This window comes from Physella acuta, unplaced genomic scaffold (assembly GCF_028476545.2).
Source record: "Physella acuta isolate Inbredline_101_S28 unplaced genomic scaffold, ASM2847654v3 ptg001305l, whole genome shotgun sequence".
Lineage (NCBI taxonomy): Eukaryota > Metazoa > Mollusca > Gastropoda > Physidae > Physella > Physella acuta.
Window position 1 is genome coordinate 5,001 of NW_026732820.1, and position 24,781 is coordinate 29,781.

At 35.5% G+C, this 24,781-nt stretch overlaps 1 protein-coding gene across 15 annotated transcripts in view; it reads left to right on the forward strand.

Annotated features, from left to right (window-relative positions):
- Positions 1–4,841: 4,841 nt before the first annotated feature.
- Positions 4,842–24,781, forward strand: part of LOC131958241 (kinesin-like protein unc-104) — an 86,579-nt gene continuing 66,639 nt past the window's right edge. For 10 of the 15 annotated variants that reach the window (XM_059323144.1, XM_059323148.1, XM_059323146.1 and 7 more), the window contains exons 1-6: positions 4,842–4,992; positions 11,263–11,413; positions 12,569–12,673; positions 15,265–15,347; positions 15,807–15,986; positions 16,510–16,578. In XM_059323144.1, coding sequence (XP_059179127.1) covers positions 12,574–12,673; positions 15,265–15,347; positions 15,807–15,986; positions 16,510–16,578 — 432 coding nt within the window. In that variant the 5' untranslated portion in view covers positions 4,842–4,992; positions 11,263–11,413; positions 12,569–12,573. Of the gene's footprint in view, positions 4,993–10,244; positions 10,345–11,262; positions 11,414–12,568; positions 12,674–12,824; positions 12,869–13,395; positions 13,441–15,264; positions 15,348–15,806; positions 15,987–16,509; positions 16,579–24,781 lie in introns of those variants that run through there. The other 5 variants (XM_059323157.1, XM_059323159.1, XM_059323145.1 and 2 more) reach the window with 4 other exon arrangements.

Here is a 24,781-nt window from a genome sequence, read left to right on the forward strand (position 1 = left end):
GCATCAGTGTACATATATTGACTCTTTGTTAATGTTTTTAAAAGCTTGATTTAAGAAAACAAAAATACCCTTGTGCACTTTTTTTGTGCGCAGTTTTTTCCGTTGCGCAGTTTTCCGTAGCACATCTTTCCGGTCACCCACAAAAATACGGACTTATTTACTATCACAGACACTTAACATATTTTCGTAAAACTTTTACTTTAACAAAATAACACAATGCACCTTTACACCTGCTAATGAGTCAAGCTTTAATGGAGATTAGGTAGGAGGAGCCAACTTACAAGGCACAATGAGGAAACACGCGAACATAAAGAGCAGCTTCATGACGCCATGTTGCTTGTTGTTTCTGAAAATTAAAAACAAGCGACAGACTCTAAAACGTTAGGAATTGAATAGAGTTTGTAGTGGGATGGCTAACACACGAGAGGCATTGTGTTACTCCATCTGCCGCTTATTTAAAACAAAAAAAAACTAGATTATTATGTTTGCCTTTCACAAGATGAGTCTCAAGTTCGGATCCCAGACTCAAGTCCGTAGGACGTTGCTTAGATCCCCCATCTATGACCGGTATCTGATTTAAATTTGGGAAAATATAGTTGTATAGATCTCTCTCGCTCGCTCTTCGAACATGCACGTGAGTTTATCGTTCAATTAGAAACCGGACAATATTGTGTTAAGGGGTCGTCCATAAATGACGTCACATTCGTAGGGGAGGGGGGTCCGTAATTTTGTGACGGTGTGTGATTAGGGGGAGGGGGGTTCATATGGTGTGACGTCACACTTTTGTATTATAATTAAGAAATTAAGAAAAATTTCAACTGCAATTTGAGGGGGTTCGGCAGAGGTCAAGACACACATCTGACTTATATGACTTGCGATCGGATTTTGTCAGTGCGGACAATAGAACTAGCGGCCGCGGACAATGATAGTTCAAATAGGACAGCAGGACATGGTATCAAAGTGCGCGTGAGCCTGATAACATGTATCGGTATCGTGATATTTCTATATCGTGGAATCATACACGTCACAATACACATACGTCACTTCAGGGGGCGCCAAAATGGGTTGGAAAAATAAATTGAAAGCTTGAGGGGGGGGGGGGTGCAAATCGAAAGTTTGTCCCCGGGCGCCAGGAAGGGTCGCTACGCCTCTGTATACCTATGTTTTGAATTAAGATTGAAAAGCATAATATTTTATCGTTCATATTATGAAGGGTATAGTAAAGGCGCATATGAAGCTGATGGGTCTCGGTGCCCCTAAAAAAGGTTAAGAACCACGTTTGACTAGGGTCTAAAAGTTTTTTGATTTTTGTATTAATATGATGGAAATAAAATTTTTAACGAGATTTTCGTATAGCTTTATTAATTATTTTAACGAAATAATTAGTTAACTATACCTTATAAAATCATCACTCGGCATACATTTTATTTACCAGTAGGCCTGTTTATAAATTGATATTAAAGTAACTTGTGTTGCTTTTAAATAAATACAGAAGATAGCTAAAGTAACCCGATTTGTTCTTCTTCAAATGTCAATATTTATGTCAATATTTATAAGAAAACAGGAAATGAATTTTTTTATAATAGCTCAAATTACGTTTAATAGTAGTGTTATTCCCGATGCTAAATAGATGCGCATTTTAACCATACACTATGATTATACCACACCCCCCCCCCCCTTCGCCGCAAAATTGCAATTTTTGTATATTAATTAAACAGCGTTTTCTTTCTCAACTTATAGTATCGAGCTCGATCATATTACAAATGTTTTGAAAACTCGAAATAACGGCTTAACTTAATTTTATTTTCAAAAAAATTTAAAAGTGTGTCTTCATCTTTTGTAAACACAACTCCCCCTCGTCAAGCCCCCCCCCCAACACCCCTATGAGTATGACGTAATTTATGAATGACCCCCCCCCCCCCCCCCCCCCCCCCCCATAAGAAGATGCCTACATAACCGCAAAGAAAGGTGCATTTAAGTAAGCGCTTTGGTTTAGAATAGACAGAGGCAAGTTGGCCAGAAGATAATGCCTGCATGTGATATTTGTTGTAATGCTAGCTAGATAAGTTCTAAAAGAAAATCCCCAACAAAATAAAAAAAAAACAATAAAATAACATCCGGGTTGGGTTTTTATACAGTGTAGTGTAGGCCACAGATTATTTTATGGGGAGAGAAAAAAGAGACGAAAATTCCCTAAACTATAAATAGATCATTTTGTTACTTATACTTACAGTAGTTCCTAGCAGTTTTATTTTCAAAATTATCATAATTATGTACTTTTCTTTATATGCCTATTTGCATTTTACTAAATTTTAATTTAAAATTATAAAGAAATGTAAGATATCAATCAAGATATTTGATCATTTAAGAATTCAGTTTTACATTTTCACAGTAGAATTTAGTTGCTAATATTTTTATTACATATTTAATTAAAAAGATAGGCCTGGATGAGTAGTCTGTTATTTTTTAGCACTACTTGTTTGTAAAACAGCCCACTCTATTGCAATGAAAACAAAAGTTAGCAATATTGTCATAATTTATCTAACCAAAACTTATCAATGATTCTGCGATTGAGGTAAGAGACTTTTCAATAGCCTGTCTAGATTTATATAATATTTAGAAAGACGACAAATCGATTTAGATTGCTCGTCTCCTATGACGAACATTGAATGAAATGGGCGAACTTCGAGATTTTTAATAGATCGAATAACTCAATGGTCGTCAAATGACAAATTACAAGAAATTAGGCCTAGATAATTGTAAATATAAATCTCGGTCATGTGACTCATTTTTTAAAATAGCACTGTCAAAACGATAATCATAATGCAGTCCTAACTAAACCACAGGACCATAGGCCTAGGACCCTACGGCATAGGGCTATAATATCTAGAATAGGTCTAGACTCCTGGGTCCTAAACTCCTAGCTGCTAGAGTAAATCTAGAATTCTAGATAATGTAGATATCAGATAGTAGATCTAGCTAGAGTCTAGATCTAGAGATCTAGACTCTATCTACTTTCTACTTCTAGATTAGATTCTATATCCCATGCCATATTGATATTTCTCCTAATTACTTTTTTCTTAACTAGGCCTCATCTTAATATTATAAAATTATAGGGCCTAACCCTTAATAAGTAAGAGGCTAAGCCATAATATTAATAAAATAGTAATAATACCCCTAGCTAGGCCCTAGGTCTAACCTACTACTAAATAGGCCTACCTGCTATTAGGCCTAATTATTAATAGTAGTTATTAGCCTAATACTAAAATACTAATAAAAGACTAAGGAAGACAGAGCTAGGCCTAAAGTTAGACTAACTAAGGGGTCGTCCATAAATGATGTCACACTTGTTTGGGGAGGGGGTCCATAATTGGGCTGTAGTTTTGAGGGGGGTTGTAGGCTGAGGTGTGACGTTATTTAGAGGGGGGGGGGGTCTGGCTTTTTGTGATGATGTGTGATGGAGGGGAGGGGGGAGGTAAAAATCGTCACAAAAGCGTGACGTTGTTTATGGATGACCCCTAATCACTAATCGAGTATAAAGTAATAATCAAGACTAGCTTAAATAACAAAGTATTAGATCTAGTCAGTATTAGCTTTTTAAGACTTAATATTAAGCCTTAATAAAAAATAATGAGTAATTAAATTATAGGAGGCTGAGAATAGTGCTTACCACTTTATCCCTTTCCCTTCGTGTGCCGAGGTTACAGAAACAGTTGAATTCTACTTCTCTTACCCCATGGACCATCAGGTTCACTTTTTGATGGGGCTTAGCTGGACAAGGTCTGACATTTTTAGATATGAATCTAGATCTGTTTAAATTGTGACTAGGCCTAAATAGTAAATAAAGAGTTTTTAAATTAGCCTCTTAACTATATAAGGGCCAAACTAAATCGTTTTTATTTTTACTTTTAGTGTTTAAGTTTTAGCCTACAGACTAGTAACTAGCTTAGGAAACTTCTAGATAGTAAAAAGTCTAGTAGCTAGTCGGCCTATCACTAACTAAATTAAATTTCTTACAGTTAGACCCACTTAATTCTTTCACCATATCAATGCAATCACAGATGACAGTTCATTTAATAATAAATAATATGCTAACATAGCACACAGTGTACTGGCACTATAACCATTGGCACAGTACAGTTGCAATCCTTTAGTTTATTTAAAAAAGCTATTGGTAAGCACAGATACAATGGGCCTACTGATGTTTTAAAATAAGATAAATCATGGTAGTCTTACAAGTTTAATTGATTATAAATCTTATTATGTAAACACCAAGGGGGTAGTGGTTGTTATATCGATACATGAATTCTTTGTTCTTAATGTAATGTTGGAAGGGATCTCCTCCCAACTGTCCCAACACAATTACGTAATTAAGTGTCAACTTGTTATGAACCAATTAGGCCGTTGATTCCAGCGTTGATTGCAATGTCAACCTGCTTTTCTTCCTCTATTTGCTTCCATAGCCTTTATCCAACCAAGAACAAACAATAAGGTAGCAGTTTGATTTTTTTTTCTCTCCTAGATTGGTTGCTGCCCCCAGCTATTGAGCTTCATCTGCCCGGGGGTTCGAACTTGGGACTTTTCTGTTTATCAACCTTAACATTTTACCAACCTGACAATAATATTTCACATCTGTTAATAGTTTGCTTTATAGTAAAGCTCTAGTTGGTCTTACTAACTTTCAAGTTTTTAGCAAATTTCAGAAGTTATTTTATAGACCTAAGTGCTTTTGATATTTCTGTGTTAAAGACGAAAAGTTTACTTAAAATATTTTTTCCATCTAGCTTTTAAGATTCTGAATTTGTTCACAATATCGTTCACCTTATTTCTGCTAGTGTATGTACTGTTCAGTTTTTTATTGCACCTACAATTTTCCATTAGTATTTGTTAATATAGTTCACTGTTTTCGTCATTCTCAGAAAACTGTTTCATTCTGAAGTCACTGCCATGAAGTTTTAACAAAATAAAGAAACAAGTTACCTGCACATGAGGGTAAGTGGCCATTTAAAAATGTATTTCTTTCTAAAAGTATTGTGTCAAGAATGTATTTCACAAAATTGCATCTACTTTAGATATCTTTGTATTATTTTATATTTTGTAGTTGATTTAGGTAGACAAAATATCTTTATCATACCTCACATGGTAACAACATAGAATTACAAATAATGTGGCCAGGCATTTACTTTTCTACGTAATAAAGGTGGGATGTTGTGTTAAATGAGACTTCCCTCAATGAAGTGAGGCGCTTTGTGCCTTGTACATATAAAGAATTACAAGTAATCATATACATGTACATATGTTCTCAGCAACTAAAGCTGCTATATTATGCTGCACTGCAGGGGTATTTTTTGACTAAGATGGTTCCACACTGTTTTTATTCCATACGCTCAGTAAAAGATATAATTCTTTTTCAGTTTCAAGAATTTTATACTTTACATTAGAAATAAACATTGAACTTATTTGAAATACTAACAAAAAATAAAAAACACACTAGTGTAGTTTAAAAATAAAATAGCTGCAATAACTAAACATAGTGCGTGTTTGTACAGTCACTATTTTTCTTTAGCGTGTTACCTTATAGATCTATTTAAAACATTACTTCTATGTTGTATCAAGCTAGTTAGTGTTCAACACAATGTTAATCCTAACTGATACAGGCAGAATAATCTGATGATAAAATAATGTACTGTCATGCTGGCAATGTATTCAGATATTAGTATCAATGTTTCCTCACCTATTTGTACTCCAGTAGGAAGGGAATTCCCATGAAAGTTTTATCACAGGAATTGGTAGTTTTACATTATACCAGAAAGGATGATTATGAATTAGTTGTACAGAATGATGGAGATGAAGAGTAGGTGAATGTCTGGAAGAGCTTTGCTGCTCAGTTAAAGTTAAAGGTACCAATTGATCATGTGGTGCAGCGTCTTCTGTATTTTACTTAACTTCTATTGCTACAGCTAATTGTACAGGTGTAACAGATCTCTTAGTGTGATTTATGACCTTAGTTATAGTAAAGGAAGCTGCAGACACTTCTTCTTTGCCTGGGTGAACAATTTTTGTATGCTGACATTAAATTGTCAGTTGAATTTTTAAACTGTGGAGAAAAAAAAAACACATTAGAGTTCCAATATTCAGCAAGTTTCTGGAGTTCTGCGCCTTTCACACCAAATTGGCAAGATGTTCAAGTGTTAGACCAAACTCCTTCTCTTCCTCATCCAGTTGTTCCTCATCCTTATCCTCTTCTAACTTGGTCAGCTCTTCTAGGACTTCACCCATCCAAGTTTGAATATGGATGTCATTCACGTCTTCAGGTGTCACATCACTAAAACCCTCTCCACCAAGTTTTTATACTAGCCTCACCTGCAGAATAATGAATTTCATCAGTATAGTATTGCTTGTAATTCTGCATTACATTGAGTCTGTAGGGGTTGGCATGGATGAGTTGGTAAAGCCTGTGGTTGCCTAACTGAAAAAGTCTCAAGTTCAAACCCTCCGACATCTGGGGATAGAAAATCTTCTAGGAGAGACAACTGCAAAATCAAACAAATGTTGTTCTGTAGTTTGTTCTTGGGTGGACAAAGGCTATGGAAGCAAATCCAGAAAGAAAAGCAGACTGAAATCGTAATACTCAGTTGTGTTGCAGGAAATCCCTTCCAATACTAGAAACTAATAAGGAAGAAGAAGTGAGTCTGTAATGAAAAAAATACTGCAAAGTAATGATTGGAAAATTTGATTCATATACTTTTTGTGTGTGCACAATCTTTGTGATTCTGTATAAAGTTCCTTTTTTTGTTTTCTGTATTGTATACCTCTTATGTAGTTTTGGGGATAGGTTTTGTTTCCTGATATAAGAAAAGAATTACTGGTGAAAATTTGTAGATAAATGTTTAAGTGATTGTGATGGCCATAAATATAATATAGTACACTGAATAGTGTGTGAAGATTCACTTGTCTTGCTCGACCATGTAATACTTTATTTTGATATTCTATGGTGTGGTGGAGTTTTTAAATTGTGCTGTACTGTAATACTTTGTTTTGCTATTCTAGATGGTTTAATAGAAGGTTAAATTGTGCTGCACTGTGTGTACTGTACTAAAAAGTTTAATATGGTCCTATTGTATGATGTTTACTGTATTTGATATTATCTTTGCTGTTTTCTTTTCTTTTAATTTATAAAACTTGCATATCAAAATGAATATATCTAATGTTATTTATTTAATTAAATTTATTTTAAAGTTGATTTTTGCTAGAAAATTAATGATACCAATCTATTAATCAACTGACAATACAATACGTTTTAATTTGATAGTAATCACTCATTACTTAACTGCTATATCTTTACATAAATCTGTTATTTAAGCTCTCATGAAATGACATTGCAAGTATTTATAATATTTTACTTGACAAAAACAGCTCTTTATTCAGCTGTTTTTTTTTAAAATTTGAATCAGTTGCATATTGTTAAGAAAAATAATTAATGATTCAGTGCCATGAACTGACTGACATGACAAATTCACTTCACCACCTGCAGCCGTTCGTAAAATGCCAAAGTCGTCTAGTACAATTATCTTCTTTACAACAAATGTCAGAGCAAAGGTTCCTGTGTTTTGTGTAAGGAGAATAGGAGGACACTTGCTGGATGATTGTAATTATCTTACTAAAAGCTTAACATTGCTGCTAGCTTGGAGACAAGCGCCTGGTGCACGTTCTGTAAAAAAGAAATTGGATTGGCTGTACTCAATTAATTGCCTTAATTACTTCTAAATTTTTTGTGGACAAAATGGTACCTGTTTAGTTTTAGTAGGTTAACAATCTACAATCCACAATATGACACAGACTGCTGATTAATACAGAAAATAAACCGGGAGTGATCTCCCCTAAACTTTCTCTAATCTATATATATAATTCTCTTCTGGGAGACGCTAGAAAACAAGCTGTAAACGCGCTCCCTACCAGCCCCACCCCTACATGGTCTGGTGAGATGTGTTCACTCTAAATGTCTATAAACAGAGCCGGGTTTAGTGACGACTATTAGGGGCAGATAATTTAGTTTGAAACGATTTTAAACTGGGGGGGGGGGTAACTAAGTGGGAGTTTACTTTAGCGGAGGGGAGGGGGAGGAGGGGGGGGGGGTTTGTCCTTAACAAGCTACTTATAGTGTTTTAAAGAAATATTTTCAGTGGCAGCATTGGTAGTGTCGAATTCACAAATTATGAATAACTGAAAAGTAGAAAAAACAACAACTAAATAGCGGCGTATGATATGCCGTGGGTATACTTATATAACACTACAGGGGATGGCAACTCGGGATCTAGACATGATTTTTAATAGATTACTCAAACTTTTAAAAATAGAATAGAATCTTGTAGAAAAAAGAATTGCGCACCAAGTGAACAGCAAACAACATGTGTGTAACTGTGCTGAAGATTAGTACTTTATAAATTCAAATACTTTTTAAGAAATAAGAAATAGCAAAAAATTACTCCTTCCGGTCAACGGAAATTACTCAAAATTTGATAGAAGTATTAGAAAGCAGACGATTAGATCTTTTAGTTATAAGTGAATTTTCATTTATCTATCTAAAACAATACTAAAGTAATAAGCTTTTAAAAAAACAAAATTAGAATAAGTTCCATTTCTGGTTATCAGAAATGTCTGATAAGTTGAAACAGAACCACAAATTTGATATAATACTTATTTCATCAACCTAGCTATAATGGTGCTCACATACACACATAAATACACACACACAGACATACAGACATAATAGCAAAACTATGTTTTTCTGACTCAGGGAGGTGTAAAATGCAAGATTTGTGTAAATCTTGATTTAGACTTTTTGCACGATTAAAATACTTCCTCCATACTTCGTATATGAGAAAAAAAACATTACTATCTAAACCATATAGGCTCTATTTGAAGCTCGAATCATCTATTGTGATCTATTGTTTTGTGTTAAGTTAATAATTGACTGTCTTAACCAGTGTTCTTACTCTCTTCACTTCAAGAATCTAGTTTTGATCAGTGTTAGGTTTAGGTTTTTGGGCTATGCTAGTTAGCACATCACATTTTTAGGGTAGGTAACATAGTGTTTTCAGGTTACACATGTGGTTTAAAGTTAGGCTACGCAAAAGGGTTTTGAGTTAGGTAATACAAATGGTTTTGGGTTAGGTAACAGACATTTGGGGTTAGATACAAAACAAGGATAAGAGTTAGTGAGTTTCACTTGAGGTTTTCCACTGATGTTTTTCTCTTATATGTCTCTTATTTAGTTTAATGCATTGTTATTTTCATCCATTCAAGCTAGTAATCCTGTTGTTTTTTTATTTGTATTAGTTGTAGGGAACTGTTTTCAAATTTACAGGACTTGAATAGACATTTGTGTTATAGATGAGACACTGTTAAATGTTAATGTTGATTAGGGCACTGTCTTTTCTTGTGTTTAATGGCAGTGTTATTTTCATCTGTTTAAGACCAGGACAGTGTTATTTCCATTTGTTAAGACCAAGGCAGTATTATTTCCTTCTGTTTAAGGGCAGGACAGTGTTATTTTCGTCTTTTCAGACCAGGACAGTATTTTCTTTTGTTTAACAGCAGAGCAGTGTTATCTGCATCTGTTAAGACCAGGGTACTGTCCTTTTCTTCTGTAAAAGTCAGGGTACTGTTGATTTTCTCTGTAAAAACTAATTTGTTATTAAATTGTTGTTAAGCCAGAACTACCAGCCAAGTTGTTTGTAGATTATGCAGCTCAAGAGGCTGAGCCCAGTGAATTGTGTAAAGGTTCCAGCATCTATAATTCATGCTAATGTTATTGAAAGCAATTCACACTTGCAACCTAAGACAGCTGTTGGGGAAATGTGCTGCTATCTTCTCCACATTAATCAATCTTTCTATTCTGCATGCTGCTTTGCTTGTGTATTTCTTAAATATTTAATGCCCTGTCTTTTTTCAAATTAAAAAGCATAAACAAAAATTCCCAATTTTGAAAATTGATTTTATTTCAAATTACGATGAAAGGGTAATTTTTAATGACATCTCCCCTGTTTTTATTGACAGTGTACGTCCTCCCTTGTAACCAGACATTTTATTGCTGTCAGAGTGATCCCCCCCTTGCTCCTGTCTCTGAGCCTCCTTTGCATGCACAGGGTGAGCGGAGCCAGGAAGAAATCAATACTTAGCAAGCCACCCCTAAGCCTTGAATGACGTCAGCCACATATTATTATCATTTTTTATCCGGCCTCTGCTCTTTCCACATTCTGAAGCCCCCAACGGTTGATATCTGTTGCATTCTCATCCTTGTTTTCTTGTCGGGCAGCCACACTGCTGAGCTATACTTTGATGGTTAGTAAGATTTGGATTTTTAAAATTTGTTTAATTCTATTCCTATGATTCGTTAACAAGAGGAGTGAGTTATTGATTAATCTATTCAAGCTGAATAATTTCAACTCTTTTATGTGATCTTTAGTCAGCTGGGTTGATCTTTCAAGAAGTCCTGCTGTTTTGCTGATCTTTCCGAGATATTTTTAGTATAAATTCATAACGTTCTGTACAGGATTATTAATAAAAATATTTTAAAATCTCTAAATGACTCAGCTAAATTGTTGTCAGTGAGTGAAGTCTGTGTTTATTTTTAAATCCGTTGAATCAATTTCTTGTGGGTTCAGTGGTTTTGTTGAACAAAGTTTGTAATTCCTGAACCAGTTTGAGGCTGATCAATATGACGTCACTAGTTGATGTAACCTGGTGTTACCACGCTAGAGATTTCTTCATCACAAATTGTGTTGGGAAAACAAGCTCATAGTTTGTGTTAGATCTTCTCCTTTTTTGGTTGTGCTGACAAACAAATGCTTCAATTTTCATACAGATTTAATATTTTATTGTGGGATTTGAACTACAAGAAAATATTCACATTTTAATCACTTAATAATGGAAAGAAAGACATATAATGTTAATTTACAGATTTTCTTGTATCTGATTGTGTTTTCCTTTTTACTTAAGTTATGCTCATTACATAAAATTAAAGATAAATTATATGAATTGTGTTTCAAGTGTTTGAGATAATTTATTTTACAGCTAATGACTAAATAGCTGTTTTCTAGCTTTGAGTGAAATAGGGCTTCTTGATTTCTATTTACAAAGATGATGAAGAGCATATTTATTTCTAGTTAAATTCAAAGAAATGTATTTACTTTCTATTTTTTTAAATTTTTACTGCCTTACTATGAATCTAAAAAGTGTTTCTTTTCTTTCTGCTTTCAGATAGTTAAACTACTTAAGGACCACGTTACTGTGGTCTCTCGTGTGATATGTTAACACAATGGACTTCCATCAAAATCTATGATACTTAATTTTAAACACTAGTTTCTGTTCAATAACTTTTTCATTTGGTGCTGTATTCACTAGTCAACAAGTAAGTAGCCTACAATTTTCATATTTTAAAACATTTCTTGAAAAAATTGTTTGTAAAAAGAATGCTTAATTTAAAATATTTTTTATGACTTGTCTACTACTTTTAACTGACTTGTAATGAATAGTGCTATGCTTAACATTGTAATGTGGACTTAATATAACATGGGTGGGGTATTGTATTGTTATACAACTTTTATAAAGAACAGTACTATATTAACTATGTAATGAATATATCATGGATACTGTAGACATAAGTCTTGTACTAAGTATGACAAAAGTACTCTATTAACCTTATATTTACTAAGACAAGTTTACTCTATTAGTATTGTACTATGCATGACAAGTTTACTGTATAAACCTTTTACTGAATATGACAAGTTTACTGTGTTAACCTTGATCTGAATATGATACGTTATTATTAAGCTGATACTAAATTTGACAAGTTTACTGTTTAAACCTTTTACTGAATATGATAAGTTAACTGTATTAAGCTTGTACTAAGTATGACAAATTTAATATGTTAACCTTGTACTGTATATGGAAGGTTTACTGTGTTCACCTTTTACTGAATATGATGCATACTGTTTATTTCTGTATGTTGTATGACATGGCATGCTTGAGCCTACACAGCTTGACATACACTAGATAACATGACATATTTAACATTAACTTGTTAATATGGCTAGTCTATTATATTCTTTGTCACTGTATAGTCCATACACATTTTCAAATGTTACTCATTATTTATGTACAAATAACAAAACAAAAAACAAAACATTTTTAATGTCATGCTTCACCAGCTATGACATGTTTGATGGAAATGTTATTCCAATATTATGCATTATTGATGGATAATCCATTTCTTGCCAGGGATAATTATTATAAAACAAAATTGGTTTTTGTTAGTTGTCATAAAAATGCTTGTATGGGCTTAGTTTAGATTTCGTTATATTTTTTTATTTTTCCTGGGGCTTGATCCAACATTTAATTGACTGTCTTTTCTTACACTTTCCATTTATCTTAATGTGCGTTTTGAATATTGTTTAACTTACATTTTTTTCTTGACACTGACTTAAAGCTGCTGTTTGTATTGATACATAACACTGTTACGTCTGCCTTGTGCTTGCACTTGACATCAGATGTCATCTGTTTGCAGTAAACATGTCATCTGTGAAAGTAGCTGTGAGGGTCCGACCCTTCAACAACAGGGAGATGAGCAGGGACGCTGAGTGTATAATAGACATGAGTGGCAACACAACTAGTGAGTTGGTTCTTTAAATACTTGTTGTAAATTGTGTGTAGCTTGTAGATGAGCAGGGACGCTGAGTGTATAATAGACATGAGTGGCAACACAACTAGTGAGTTGGTTCTTTACATACTTGTTTGTAAATTGTGTGTAGCTTGTAGATGAGCAGGGACGCTGAGTGTATAATAGACATGAGTGGCAACACAACTAGTGAGTTGGTTCTTTAAATACTTGTTTGTAAATTATGTGTAGCTGAGTGTATAATAGACATGAGTGGCAACACAACTAGTGAGTTGATTCTTTAAATACTTGTTGTAAATTGTGTGTATAATAGACATGAGTGGCAACACAACCAGTGAGTTGGTTCTTTACATACTTGTTTGTAAATTATGTGTAGCTTGTAGATGAGCAGGGATGCTGAGTGTATAATAGACATGAGTGGCAACACAACTAGTGAGTTGGTTCTTTACATACTTGTTGTAAATTGTGTGTATAATAGACATGAGTGGCAACACAACCAGTGAGTTGGTTCTTTACATACTTGTTTGTAAATTATGTGTAGCTTGTAGATGAGCAGGGATGCTGAGTGTATAATAGACATGAGTGGCAACACAACTAGTGAGTTGGTTCTTTACATACTTGTTGTAAATTGTGTGTATAATAGACATGAGTGGCAACACAACCAGTGAGTTGGTTTTTACATACTTGTTTGTAAATTATGTGTAGCTTGTAGATGAGCAGGGATGCTGAGTGTATAATAGACATGAGTGGCAACACAACTAGTGAGTTGGTTCTTTACATACTTGTTGTAAATTGTGTGTATAATAGACATGAGTGGCAACACAACCAGTGAGTTGGTTCTTTACATACTTGTTGTAAATTATGTGTAGTATGATGATATATACACGCAACACATAAAGTAATCTGAATCATCAGTTCAGATATTTGTAAATAAATTGTGTGTAGATGGTAAAAAAAAATGCATAAAATACGTTTTAATAACAAGCTTTTATGTAATAATGCACTAAAAAAGTGAAAATAAATTATTTTCTTTAAATATATAAAAAAAACCATCTACATTAGTGCAGTGATAGTAAATTTAAAACCACTTGGGGGTCAAACTGATAATGGGAAATCCTTACAACAACAAGTTACTATGTGATTACCTATTTAAAGCTAAAGTTCCTACCATGTGATTACCTATTTAAAGCTAAAGTTCCTACCATGTGATTACCTATTTAAAGCTAAAGTTCCTACCATGTGATTACCCATTTAAAGCTAAAGTTCCTACCATGTGATTACCTACTTAAGTTCCTACCATGTGATTACATATTTAAAGCTAAAGTTCCTACTATGTGATTACCTATTTAAAGCTAAAGTTCCTACCATGTGATTACCTAAAGCTAAAGTTACCCTAGCAAGACTCCCTGGTGCAGCAGCAGCTGATATGTGCAGCACTAGCTGTTAAATTATTATTGATTATCCTGATGCAGGCATAGCATAAGCATTTGAATAATTAATTTTCACAATGACTCAGAACCAAATCCTGGTCAGGGCTTAGAAGCCTGTTGCAGAAAACTGATGGCACTCTGTGTAAATAGCTATTGACATTAGTGATCATATTATTTTCTATTATCCACCAGGGCAGCTTTATGTTATTCTGGCACTTATCTTAACCTAAAGCAGACAATTTACTTTTGATGTACTACTAGCTCACTCTAGAGAAAACAAAAGTGGTTAGGCACTATCCCTTCATATGCAGAGGTAATTGAAACAGATGAACTCTGCTTCATCTGCTTCATGTGTCATGGATACTAACGAGAAAAGATGATAATGACAGATTATGGGAATGGTTGATTGGATTAGTCTGGGACTTTATAATTAGAGGTCCAAATTGTCTTATTGCTATGACTGGACATGTGTTTTAATAGACACAGGTGTAAGATAACTTAGCTCAAGCTTCATCTACCATGTGTACTGCAGTAGTAAAAAACACTCTGAGAAAATTTTTTTGTATTTGTTGTAGTATTACATACTAAAATTACACACCAGAAACAAAATGTCATAAATCATATGTAGCAAACCTTGTAAAAATAAGAATTTCTCACACTGAATGTTGTACTACATCAGCCACAACTACAGAGAAAATAAAATTTCTGATATTTAATGTTGTACTGGGGTGATAGCATGGTTGTATGGTAGAGCTTACAACTTTTTGTAAGGTGTCCCTAAGTCCACCCAGCTCTGATGAGTACCTGACTCACATTAGGGAAACTAAGATGGCTGGGCAGAATGCTGACCACTCTACCACCTGTATGCCAAGGTCACTAAAACAGATGAACTCTACTTCATGTGCCTAAAGTGTCCAGGGTTCAAAAAGGGAAAATATGATGATGATAGATGTTGTGCTACATTCACAACAAACCCAGTGAAAAGAAAAGTTCTAACACTATGGTTGAATGGTTGAGCTCTTTTGGGTACCTCACATACCAAAGCCACTGGGCAGAGTGCTAACCCATGTGTCTTGGGTTCTAGAAGTGAACAGATGATGATGATGAATGTTATGCTAGATCAGTGGCTAACCCTGTGAAAACATTGTATTTCAGCAATAACCAACCCTAAGGCCGGCCCTAAAGATGCTCAAACTAAAAGCTACAACTTTGATTATTCCTACTGGTCTCACACTACGGTAGGTCCACCTTGTTTTATCCATAATCTTCTGTATTTGACACTATGGTAGGTCCACCTTGTTTTAGACGTATTTTTCTTCTTTTGACCCAATATGTCCTTTATTTTCTGTGTTTAAAGCATCTTTTGATGCTTACACTTGATGGGGTCCCTGCAGCTAAAATTATTTTTGTTGAGGAATTACTGTTCAGCAACCATGTCTTTAGTTTTTATTCTATTACACAAAAAACAATATTTTTTTATATTTCAAATGTTGATTTTAAAATCAGTTCATTCAACTCATGTGCATTAATAAGCTAAACAAGCATTTTTTTAAATTTAAAAGTTTTTTATTCATATTTTTCTGTGATATAAGCTACGCTTATTCCGTTATTATTCTATTATTAAATAATTTAATTTTTAGTAAAATTGTTTACTGTTTGACATTGACCACTCATTGATGTTCATGTTTCATGTTTAGCCTGAAGATCCGAAGTTCGCCGACCAGAAGAAAGTGTATGAAGATATAGGACTTGAGATGTTAGACCATGCATTTGAAGGCTATAATGTCTGTATATTTGCTTACGGCCAGACTGGTTCTGGCAAAAGTTATACCATGATGGGCAAGAATGAGCCTGGGCAGGAAGGCATTATTCCACAGGTGAGTTGCATGTTTGACCAAAGGCATAATTCCACAGGTCCACATATTTGACCAAAGGCATATTTCTGCAGGTGAGTTCAATAACAAAAGTGCCAACTCACCAATAAAGTGTTAATAATAGAACATTGCCTGGACATAGAAGAGGTTTTAAAATTTTTTTTTAACAATATCACCTTTGGCTTTGTGTCTTAAGGTTTTTGAAAATATTTCCACATTTAAAATTTAATGTGCAGTTATAAAAATGAGTTACAGTAAATGAATATTTTATAACATAATCATTTAGTATGATGAGTTTTTAAAAGATACTTTAAGCTTTAATGGCGCATACATTGGTTTTAATTATATATTCTATCACAATATAATTTACTTGCATTTGTATATATTGTTTAGATCAGTATAGTAGCAAAGTAAAATAAGTATGCTTTATTTTGGAAATGTATGAAAGTTTTTTTTAACATAGATAATCACTCTGTCTAATATTGGTTAGTTAAAAAAAATTGTAATTATAATCTTTTACTTTCAGCTGTGTGAGGATTTATTTCACAGAATTTCAGCCAAGAAAAACAATGTAGACTGCACATTTTCTGTTGAGGTGAGGGATTTCATATTTTCTTTTTTAATTTTATATGATAAAACACTCACTAGTATTCACAAGCTACACTGAATAGGCTAATACCAGATACACTGAGTTGGCTAATACCTGATAGAGTAGGTTAATGCCTGATAGAGTAGGTTAATGCCTGATAGAGTAGGTTAATGCCTGATAGAGTAGGTTAATGCCTGATAGAGTAGGTTAATGCCTGATAGAGTAGGCTAATACCTGATAGAGTAGGTTAATGCCTGATAGAGTAGGTTAATGCCTGATAGAGTAGGTTAATGCCTGATAGAGTAGGCTAATACCTGATAGAGTAGGCTAATGCCAGATAGATTGAGTAGGTTAATGCCAGATAGAGTAGGCTAATGTCTGATAGAGTAGGCTAATGCCTGATAGAGTAGGCTAATACCTGGAGTAGGCTAATGCCAGCCAGATACACTGAGTATTCTAATGCCTGATAGAGTAGGCTAATGCCTGATAGAGTAGGCTAATGCCTGGAGTAGGCTAATGCCAGATACACTGAGTATTCTAATGCCTGATAGAGTAGGCTAATGCCTGATAGAGTAGGCTAATGCCTGAAAGAGTAGGCTAATGCCTGAAAGAGTAGGCTAATGCCTGATACAGTAGGCTAATGCCTGATACAGTAGGCTAATGCATGATACAGTAGGCTAATGCCTGATAGAGTAGGCTAATGCGAGATACACTGAGTAGGTTAATGCCAGAGCAGGCAATTTGAAGTTAACAACAATTTTCTTTTAGCTTTGGGATATTTTAAATAAATGTCTTACAGATGCTGTAAATCTCTTATCAATACACTCTTAGGATCCCATGTATGTTGTACATAATTTCAGCCCTCATTTTTTAAATGTAGAATCAAATCTATGTGCAAGTTTTCCCACTTTGAAAACTGTACATAGTATACTATGTTAATAAATTTGTTTCATGGTAAGTGATCCATACTTTACATAATGCTTGGGAAAGGGTAGTCCCAGGGTCTTACATGAAGGTTGTTACTACGGTGTGGCATAGGTAGGTGGCCTCACAATTTAAGGACTATCCCAACTACAGCTGTGTATGAGAATAGTGTTTTAATATTTTTTTTTGCAGTTCTTATACAAGCTTGTTATAAATGTAATGCTCGTTGATCACCTTGTTTCATCTTGAAGAAACTTAATTATTTTACAATGATATAATATCAAATTGTGATTTCAAGATAAGGATACTTGCTATTTAGGTGTTTGTGGGGGAGGGGGGAGTTAGCTGAAGTTTGACATGACATTAGGTGAATGTGAAGATTGGGGAGGGGGGTTTCTTTTAAAAACATTAAAACATTTATAGACGACGCCGGAAGGGGGGGGGGTGTCAACAAAAATTCACTCACTAATTTTACTACTCAGTAGACCTATATATGCCTTTTGTTTCAATACTTGCATCGTCTGCCTGCTATTCTGCCAGGCACGCTCCTTAGTTTTTACACCGAAACTCATAAATAGAGCCAAAGGTTTGGGGGAGGGGGTGGGGTCATCTCCCTCATTAGGTTAGTGAGATGTGTAGAGGGGGCTGTAAGTGCCACCTGACGGACCCGCCTCTCCCCCAGGGGCTGTCGTCACAGTCTGCGACTACTAATTGGGTATTTACAGCTGATCCATCATGTCTGACAGCCACACAGTGACCCACCAGATTGTGAAAATATTACAGTTAAGGATTTATTTTCTGATAAATAAAAAAACATAACATTTCAGTTAAAAATACGAAGCTAATTTCAAGTGTGCTTTTTAATTTTAGACCTGATTGGGGTTTTATAGGTCTATATTTTACCACATCTATAAATTTCACTTATTCCCCTAAACGTACTAACAGTAAATTTCTTACCCCTCCCTCCCCCCCCCCCCCCCCGAGCATGTCCACCATCTGTTTGACGCAATAGAAACAATATATATTTTACATACTAAGTATATACTTTATCTAGTGTCCGCCATCCAGGAAATTTTAAGTCCGCCTCCCGAAAGTTTAAATCTTTTCCTCCACCCTCGGAGAAAAAAATTCTGAAAGAAACCATCGATAATATCAAACCAATCAATAGATTTGGGTTCACCCTTTACTGAGCTTAATTTGGCCTTTCCACGTAATGAATTACCCATCACATTCCGAGCATTCAACCCAACCCCTTGTAGCCTAACAAACCGCGGCCCTGCTCACTCATTCATTTTCATACTCCCTACCCACAATGCCTTTTACTTGACGCCGACACCGGAAGCCGCTTCCGACCCCTGCTCTGCGCTCGAGTATATTTACACCGCGCACACACAGCCCCGATCTGGGTAACCTATGCTCCGTTTCCTATCGGTAATCGATTACAGAAACGGACGATATTAGCAATAGCACCCTGGTCGTTTTTTTGAACGAATTCGAAATCGCTGTAATGTTGACAGTGAAAACAGTATCGGCCGTAGCAACTATTATTTGGTCCGATCGGCGTTATAGTCGACGGAGGAGGTTTCTAAGCTAGGCAGTGCATGAATCACAGAGTTGCCTAGGACTAAATGACCGACGATTTAAACCGACGTCCCTAATTGTAATATTGGAGATTGCTAGGCTATGCAGTGTATGAATCACAGAGTTGCCTAGAACTAAATGACCGACGATTTAAACCGACGTCCTTAATTGTAATATTGGAGGTTTCTACCAACATAATTAAGTATCATGGGTCAACGCTCCCTCCACCCCCCCCCCTCCCCTAAAAGTTTCTTCTTCTTTGTCCTTAATTGTAATATTGGAGGTTTCTACCAACATAATTAAGTATCATGGGTCAACGCTCCCACCATCCCCCCTCCCCTAAAAGTTTCTTCTTCTTTGTCCTTAATTGTAATATTGGAGGAGGCTTCCACCAACATAATTAAGTAATATGGATTAACGCTCTCCCTCCCGTCCCCCCCCCCCCCCTAAAAGTTTCTTCTTCTTTATCCTTAATTGTAATATTCGAGGTTTCTACCAACACTACTAAGTAATATGGTTCAAGCCCCCCCCCCCCCCCCAATCGGACTACGCGACCATTAAAAGTTTCTGAACAATTTTCTAATCCCATATCAGTTTACAGTTACAGACCAATTTAACCAGGAATGAGCATATGTTGTTAAAATGTTAATAACTATGGAAACTAAACTACTTTGAAACTAAACTACTCAGTCTTGGAAAGGGTTAGGGGGTATCTACAGAGATCTCCTGGTAAAGAAGAAAGGTTTACTTGATTATATTCAGAACGGGACCTTATGCTGCCTTGATGTTTAGTTACAATAAACGGTGAAAACAGGGATATTTAAACGTCAACAATAGACCCCCACAATAAATGACGTCAAAGAAATATTTTGTTTGGCATGAATTCATGGTCAGCGACTAAATATTTTAAAAGTTAGATCATGTTGTACAATCAGATGCCGAATTAAAATTGAAATTTTATTGTTGTATTTCGTCTTGTTCTGAAAAACAAAATTTAAAAAAAGCTTCTGGTTAAGAATATCCGTCATCTTAATCGTAGAAATGAGTTCTGCATTGTTAACATCGTTTGCATAAGTTTTACTAGTCAATTCTATAGAGTCTAGTCTATAATATTGGCTCTCTAGTTCAACTGCTGATTTAAAACTTTTCAAAGTTCGATACTAATTATTGTTGTTCGATACTGTTGTTCGTAGTTCGATACAGCTGATTTCGTTATTCGGTACACGTGATTTCTTTGTTCAATACATCGATATATTTCGTTGTTCGATATTGACATTACCCGTGCCGCAAAGTTTGGCGAAAGACCTCGCGCTTTGAGACGTGTGTACCTGGTCGTTGAACTTTGAACTTGGCAATGTGTACTTTCGGTGTGAGAAACTTGTACACATTGATTGTGTGAGCACGTGTACACACATAGGTATGCTTTACACAATGTCAGGGATCGTGCACATATTATGTTACACGAGCATGATATATTGTTGACCGCCCTACTTCATATTAATGTATACTATCTGTATAAACATATTTTTATCATAGTCACATTGCGTATTTCTCTCATAGTCACATTGCCTATTTCCCTATCCCAACCCGCTTACTATGGACTTTTAAAACTCTGTGATTTTTAAAATACATAATAATATTGACATCATTTTAGATAAACAAAAAACACGTTATATATTTGTTAGAAAAAAAATCCTTAAATTGAAGCACTGTTTTCGAATCTTGTCTCTTTTTCCGTTACTCTTTGTTGACTTGAGGCCGAGCTCTTTAACTCGACCAGTCAAACTCTATGGTAAAACTTTAAGAACTGGTCTGGTACTTCTGAGTAATTCTCCATCATATCCTGTCGTAGAACTACAATAATTTCTCCTAAGTGGGAGAGTTTCTCTAACTCAGGTTAATATTCTATTTAATATTGCTATATACCATTACTATCTTTATAACATTTTATGACAAAAAATAGCAAACCACCCCATACCCCATTCATGTTATGTTGACCTACTATGCGCGTACTCCCTAAGTATAGTTCGTGTTAAAAAAAAAGAGAACCAGATTATGCTCGTGTAGTTCGATAGTATAATATCTTGACATGCAATTTTTAGTTGTTGAATAACATTTGGCAACGTTATGTTATGTATGATTGTATGGTTTAGAATTAGGTTCCCACAATCACGTCTTGTTTAGGGCTACGGGCTATATGGTTAAACTTTGTGAACTCACTGTACAGGACCTCATAGGGTTCGTTGCAAGACACACAAACAAACAAACACACAAATAAACTCACACAGAGTTTTAATCAGTAATCAATGGCTGACAGCCGCCCGGACCAAAATAGCGATGACGTCACGAGCGCTCCCCCAATGTGACATTTGCCAGTAGATAACCTAATCGAGCTGGGTATCGATTTCTTCCCTCGGAGTGCTGTCCCTTGGCTTTTGTAACGCAATTTCTCCCCTACTAAGCCAGTTTGATCGTATTTTAGAAGGAAAAAAGTCTGTCTATTGTTTTTTTTTTATTTAAAAGGCTGGGTAGGATGTGTAGCAATAAGTAATCGGTACCCGTTTATTTACAACACATTCATGCATATAACTAGCTGGTATCGTTATCCGCGATACCAGCTAAACAAATATACGATCCAGACAATCCGATAAGAAACACTCTTATGATGCTATTTTTGTCCTCTAGCCGTACCAAAATCGTCAGCTGAAAGAGCACATAACTCAAGGTCTTTAACTCAACCCCCTTCTACGTTCCCAGTCTCAGTATCTCAAATTTCAATCTACAATACTTTTTCCCTTCTCAAATTAAAATGAGGTTTGAGTATAATTTGTATATTTTTATTTAAAAATTATTTTATAATCCAAAATATTAGCTACCATGAACTGTCCTCGCCTATCTACTACCCCCCCCCCCCCCCCTTCTTCTGTTTCTCCAGTTCTGTTTCCCAGTGTTGAATATTTTACACGTTACTCCTAATTTGTTAAATATTTGATTTCCAACAGAGTTACTCCCTATTAATGTCATAGCCTATCTATAACAAAAAATCTAATAGTTTAACGAGGCTTCGCTTGATGACACAATATAACTCTATTATTTTTATGGGAGGGGGGGGCATCGATAAGGACCGGTCGATGCATGGCGTTTAACTAGGGCCATATATCATATTATCAATAACGCCATCTGGCTTTACCTGAATCAGTTGATGTTTATTTTTTCAATACTTGTATTCACGTCGAGCTGCCTGATGTACGATATTTTACCGTAATTATGCCGTTTTCTGGTATGTGGAATAGGGAATCCATACACATTGTCCTTTTCTCTGGGTGTGTATTCAACAATATTGTAGATGTCGTGTTTCTTCACGGGGCACTATTTTAATTGTCCTGTTCTTCTGCGGGTGAAAACATTATTTGAATCACTCTACTTCCTCTGGGGAGGAAAACAATATTTCAATCACTCTACTTCCTCTGGACAATAAGAAAATATTTGAATTGTACTATTTCTTTTTTATACTACTGCTAACCCGAAAGTCCCGAGTTCGAATCTGGGTTAAAATTCGTAGAACGTCATTGAGTCCACCCAGCTGATGGGTACCTGACTAACGTTAGGGAAAGTTAAGGTGACGACCTGGCATACTGCCGACCACACTATCCGAGCTCACAGAAACAGGCGAAATCTGATACACCTGCCCCATGGACTTGACTGGTTTCTCTGCGTGGGGTCGTGCAATTATATTACGCGTTACTGCAATTGTTAGCCGGTGATTTATTTCACGCTAAAAAAGGTGCTACAACTGTCAAACATTGTTCGAGTAATGAACCAGTTTATCGGAAATATAAGCATGGCGATTATGACAGTTAGGCTATTGTTTTGATTATCTTAATGACTTAGTTTGATTGAGCCTTGTATCTATTGAAGGGGTTGGGATGGGGGGTGGGGTCCATGCAACATTCGACTAGCCACCCAAAAACTCTCCTGTGGTCAATGGCTGGTTAACGGCTTGACCATCGTGTCTTGAATCATGTCTATGAAGGAACGATGTGTGTATAAATTGTATCTTCTCCTTTATCTCTTAAGTTTCCCATAAAGCCCATTTTCACGGTCAATATTGTCTTGTTAACTTTATACTTTATACTGATGTACTGAAAACTACAAACATACTACCTTCTATATTCTATACGGTGCTCAGATTTTTTTTTCCGCGTCCTATCTCTTTATCCATTGCTCTTCGTTTGGAGTCCAACTCCATAATAAAACTTTAATAGTAATGGACTGGCACTTCTGAGTAATTTTCCATTACATCCTATTGGAGAACTACAAAAATTTCTCCTAAATGGGAGAGTTTCTCTAACTAAACATAATGTGTTACCATTTCATCATAGTCACACTCTACCCTCACTATAGTGCCAATCGGTAACCAATCACGCCATTAAAAGCAATTAATTAAGTAGTTTATAACAATCCGTTAATTTATCTCTCTATTTCCGGAAAGAGTTGACGCACGCAGAACACGTGGGTTGTTGTATAATTAGAACCACGTCATCGGTCACCTTGTTAGCATCGATCGTTAAATCACTCACCAGGTCGAGTGTTACGGTCAGGCGGGTAGTTACAGGTGTGTTCACGTGATGTAATAATGCTACCAATGAGGGCGTGATTGTTGGGAATTAGGAGTTCCTGGAGACTGGAGATGCTTTAATTACAGGTGTAGACCAGGGGTTGTAGTCAAGGCAGCCTACTGTCAGAGGCGTAGCGACCCTTCCCGGCGCCCGGGGCGAACTTTCAATTTGGCGCCCCCCCCACCCCCGCTTATATATATATATATATATATATATATATATATATATATATATATATATATATATATATATATATATATATATATATATATATATATATATATATATATATATATATACATGTGTGTGTGTGTATAATTATGTGTGTGTGATAGTGTGTTTATATATAAGCTTGTGTGTGGGTAAGAGTGTATTTGTGTGTGTAAGCGTGTGTGTAAGCGTGTATGCTACAGTCCGGACAAGGTTTAATAATTACATTGTATGATTTTCATTCCTTAAAACTTTACGACAATTTAATTCCCATTAAGATGCGTTTAATTTTTTTTTTGCGAAAGATTAGTAATGTCAGTAAAAAAAAATAAGCCTGATCTGTGTTAGAGGGTAGTTTGTAGCTAACGCTAATATGTTTAGACCAGCCTTTTATGTTCTAGTTTTGGAACGATCTCTGTTGTGATATCATATGGTACATAGTTGGATTCGAAGTTTGTTAGAGTAAGGACACACAAGTGACATACAAGAAGAAGTTATCAGAAATATTTATTGTTCACATTGGAATACGATATGGGTATTTCGTTGATTGGTTGATGGCATGACAAAACAAGCTAGAGAAAACAAACTGGAATCCAACGGATGTTAACAACTTGTAGTCTTGGATTTCGCAGATTTGCCCTGCCTTCTCTCACACAGAGTTTCTTCCAGGCATCTCTTCGGGGGGGGGGGGGGGGGGGAGCGAAGCCCCCCGAAAAATTTTTACCGCCCCCCCCCCTCGAACGAAATGAAATTTATATAATTTATATATAGAAAATATATACGTTTAACAGTGTCCGCCCCCCCCCCCCCGAAGAAAGTCTACCGCCCCCCCCCCCCCCTCAAAAATTTCAAGTGCCCCCCCGGAGAAAAAGTCT